The sequence below is a fragment of the Meriones unguiculatus genome, chromosome 14 (genome assembly GCF_030254825.1).
Source record: "Meriones unguiculatus strain TT.TT164.6M chromosome 14, Bangor_MerUng_6.1, whole genome shotgun sequence".
NCBI classification, from domain to species: domain Eukaryota; kingdom Metazoa; phylum Chordata; class Mammalia; order Rodentia; family Muridae; genus Meriones; species Meriones unguiculatus.
The window spans coordinates 90141859-90146357 of record NC_083361.1 but is presented as its reverse complement, the minus strand read 5'-3'; the positions used below and the strand labels follow the sequence as shown (position 1 = coordinate 90146357).

At 38.5% G+C, this 4499-nt stretch overlaps 1 protein-coding gene across 1 annotated transcript; it reads left to right on the top strand.

The window, feature by feature from the left end:
• Positions 1 to 317: 317 nt before the first annotated feature.
• Positions 318 to 1262, top strand: LOC110543510 (olfactory receptor 2D3-like). The gene has a single exon (XM_021629815.2). The coding sequence runs from the start codon at positions 330 to 332 to the stop codon at positions 1260 to 1262; it is 933 nt and encodes a 310-aa protein (XP_021485490.1). The 5' UTR covers positions 318 to 329.
• The last annotated feature ends 3237 nt before the right edge of the window (positions 1263 to 4499 follow it).

Sequence of the window (4499 nt, the reverse complement as noted above, 5' to 3'; positions counted from 1 at the left end):
GAATTATGCACGCAACTGTTGAACAATGGCTCCATAGGTCTGTCTGACAGAGACACTCTGTCAGCAAGGATTGCTAAGAAGGCATCGATGGTCCTGGTTTCGATGTACCTACCGAATCAATTAGATTTAAGAGCAGTGTAAGTATGCAGTAAGCAAAAACAAAACAAAACAAAACAAAACAAAGCAAAAACAGCATCTTAAATGCTTACCATAAGTTTTAAACTAAATTTTATTTTCTTCTCATGACATATTTTTATTTGTGGATTTGACCATCAGAGTCAACATTTGATTGTTCCATGTATGCTAATTTGTAAGAGGAGTAAACATCCATGGGCAAAGGTAACCACACTTATCTGACTGAGTTCATTTTGCTGGGCCTTTCTTCAGATCGTCAGACTCAGATCTTGCTGTTTGTGGTATTTTTCATCATCTACGTGCTTACTGTGTTTGGGAACCTGCTGATCATACTCCTCATTCATGTTGACTCTCGACTTCATACACCAATGTATTTCTTCCTCAAAAACCTGTCATTGAATGATCTCTGTTTCTCTACAACTATTGTTCCCAAGATGCTAGTCCACTTTCTAGTCATCAGAAAGACCATTTCATTTGCTGGGTGCTCCATGCAGATGTTTTTTTTCCTCATCATGGGCTGTACAGAAAGCTCTCTTCTAGCAGTCATGTCCTATGACCGCTACATAGCTGTCTGCAAGCCCCTGCACTACTCCACCATCATGACACACAGAGTTTGTGTTCTGCTAGTTGTAGGATCCTGGGCTAGTGGAATATTTGTGTCTGTAGTAGATACCACATTTACTTTATGCTTGCCATACCAAGGACCAAACCTAATCAATCATTACTTCTGTGAGCCTCCTGCACTCTTGAAGCTGGCATCAGAAGAAACCTACACAGCTGAGATGGTCATCTTTGCAATGGGTGTAATAATTCTCCTAGGTCCGGTCTCTCTCATTCTTTTCTCCTACTGTAATATTATCTCCACTGTGGTTCAAATACAATCAGGCGAGGGGAGAATCAAGGTCTTCTCTACCTGCAGTTCCCATTTCATTGTTGTTATCTTCTTCTATGGCTCAACAATATTTACCTACATGCAGCCAAACTCAAAGAAAATGAATGAAGGGGATAAAATAATCTCAGTGTTCTACTCAGTGGTAACATCCATGATGAACCCGTTCATTTACAGCCTAAGGAACAAGGATGTGAAAGAGGCATTAAGGAAAGTACTTAAAAGAGAGATAAGATAGAAGAATATATGCATGAATCAGGGGAATAGGCTATTCTGAAGTTCATCAACGTCTTAGAGCTCTTTCATTGTGGATTATCTCTAATCTGAGAGTAAAGTTCATTCATGTGTGCTAAAGAATGTTTCCGCAGCCTTGTCCAAGATTCTTATTTTGGGTGTGTCTCACTTAATTTGTGACAGTTTCCCCAATAACAGAAAATAAAATAAAATAAATTTAAAATAGTGAGAAAATTCTATAAACTGCTGCTTTCATGAACCAACCTATTTCCACACATAGGGTGTTTCCTTTGGCTCTAAATCTATGGATAAATCTCATAGATTTAGAGCCAAACTCTTTCCAAACTCTTATTATCCTTCCATTATTCATAGCTAACTTTAGTAAATATAATTTTAATCCATAGATATCTGAACTACTTCTATAACTGAGTATAATGGTACAAACCCATTATCTAAGTTCTCAAGAGCACATTGCAGAATGATATTCACAGGTTAGGCAAACCTGGGCTACATAAGGATTCTAGGCCCATCTGCGATGAAGATTGAGACCCTATCTCAAAACCACACAGACAAAGTAATCAGACCATAAGACAACTTGCAACAGTGGATCTGCTACTACAGCAACAAGGTTTGACATTTGTCATCCAGAACACGTCTTGGACACCCCCCCCCCCACCAAGATTGGTCATTTGTTCTAGAGAAATAAAACTGAAAAGCAGATTTGCCACCAAAGCTGTTGTGAGAAAACCTTCTGCTCCAAACATCATAGCAGGTCCTCTCTAGACAAGTTCTCCTTTCCTCTGAAGGTGGGATAGTATTATTTGTTTTAATTTCCACTGTGTAAAGCAGAATACCATGAGCGACATGTGAGAGGGGATTCTGGAATTTTCTCTATGAGCTGAATTAGGCCTCCTTTGTACTATAACTCAGGAGAGGAACAATATTGAGGAGATAGAGTTTCTAGGTTCTTACTACGGTTCAGAATATAACATTCCCTTCTCTTAGAAGAAAGCACATTGATATTTTATTCACTACATTTCATGAAAAGTCCAAAACTAGGCTGAAATGAAATGAAGCCTATACTTTGTTGCTGTCCAAGGACACAGACCACTGCTATCCTTGGTCTCAGGGACATGACAATGTAAGATAGGGCCATCCTAATGTTGGCAATTTCACTCTGCAGTCTTCCATTTCTCCTGGAAGAACTGATGGCACAGAAGCATCCCATCTTCTGTGCTTCTTTTCTCAGGGTTATATAGATTCCCCCCTCTTGCCCCACTTTTCTACCATGGAGCCCTTTGTAAGGATTCTTCTCATGAAAGAATATTGCTGCTCATTTTAGGACACCTCCCACCTTTTTTCACAAAATGGGAAGAGTACAAAAACACTTTGTTTTCATAGAAGCAGTTCATAATTAGAATTTGTCTCTATCCAAAAAATAAAAAAATAAAAAAAAATTTGTCTCTAATTCTGTGATAACCTCATATATAAAAATGAAGTGATTATGGACAAAGAATGAGGTGATAATTTATGCCAAGCAACTTTATTAAGAACTACAGCATCATCCTGCCTGGAAAACATGAGAGAGCAATGCGGCACAAAGCTTGTGAGAATAATCAGCTAACATCTTATTTAACCTAAGGTCCACTCCATGAGCTAGAACCCATATATGATACTGCTTGGATGAGCAAGAACCAGAGACAAGATATTCCAGAGACCTAGGGTAAAACCAAAAAAGAGTGATAAAATGACTCCTAAGGATATTCTGCTACATTCATCATTTTCTTCTCAGTAATCATCAGTGAGGTTTACTCCTGCAGCAGATGGGAACAAATACTGACCTATAGACAGACATTACACATAAAAGAGACCTTGGAACACTCAGTTCTAAATGGGATATCTTCATCAAATCCCTTCACCAGAGCTCAGTGAACCCTGTGGAAGAGGAGAGGAAGTTTTTTGTTTTTGTTTTGTTCTGGTTTTTTTTTTTTGTTTGTTTGTTTGTTTTGTTTTTGTTTTTTTTTTTTTGGTTTTTTTTTTGTTTTTTTTTTTTTGTTTTTTTTTTTTTTTTTTTTTTTTTTTTAGAGTTTAAGAGACAGAAGGGGTGGAGGGCACCAGGAGAACAAGGCCTTCTGAATCAACTGAGCAAGGTTCATATGAACTCACAGATGCTGAAGCAGCAAACACAGCATCTACATGGGTTGGCACCAGGCCCTCAGCATATATACTATAGTGTTAAGCCTAGTATTTTTATAAAACTCCTGACTGTGTGAACAAGCGAGCCTCTGATTCTTGTGCTTTCTCTCGGGCCCTCTTCCTTGTCTTAGTTTTCATTGTCCAACTTTGACATGATGGCTTTTGTTGTATCTTAACCTATTTTTTAATGTTTCTTGTTATCTCTTAGAATCCTGTTTTGTTCTAATGAGAGGCAAAAAGGAAGTGGATCTGTTTGGGAGGGTAGGTGGGGAAGGAACTGGAAGGAGTAGAGGGAGAGGAAACTATAAGCAGGATATATTGCACAAGAAAATATTCTATTTTTAATAAAGGGATAAAAACATAACAACAGCGAAAAGAAGTACAGCATCTTTTTACATTTTTCAGGTGAAAAATGACCAAGGACACAGAAAGCTAAGTCAGACAATGGCACAAAGCACACAAGAGACCTCAGACACAGTAGCCTTTGGGGTTACGACCACAGCCCAGGGGAAAGAATTGGGATCCAAAAAGCCATAACCTCAACCACTCTGAGACACTGGCCCCAACCTCAGAGTGCCCTTGCCAAATCCACTCCTGGATAAGGACACAGAGCTAAAGTTCCCTTCTTCCTTTCATCAGGGTTTCTGAAAAAGTCTTGGGTCAATTTGGCTCCCCAAAGTTAAGATCTTGAAAAATGTAAATCTATTAAAATGTAAGCTGTCAACATATCTAAAGCACAATAATTAAAGTTAATTTAAACTGATATTTCTAAAGCATTGTGAATGGAGTTATCCAATGCAATATATGAATCATTTTTAAAATGAACTCATCTGGCTGTGGAGAGATCACTATAAACTGGACATTTAGTTATGCTCTCTCCACAACACTCAGGGGCAGAAAAATGGTAAAAGCCAAGGATGGCAGATGTCTGCAGAGAAAGTGTGTTTGCTAGTACACAACATTGCACACATGAATCTACAGTGGCTGGGAATGTATGCACAAGATCAAGCCAGCCAAAATCCTGTTGTGGATGCAGACAGGGTCT

What these genes read in the sequence shown, in the direction of transcription:
- LOC110543510 (XM_021629815.2), top strand. Translation starts at nt 330, where the DNA reads ATGGGCAAAGGTAACCACACTTATCTGACTGAGTTCATTTTGCTGGGC.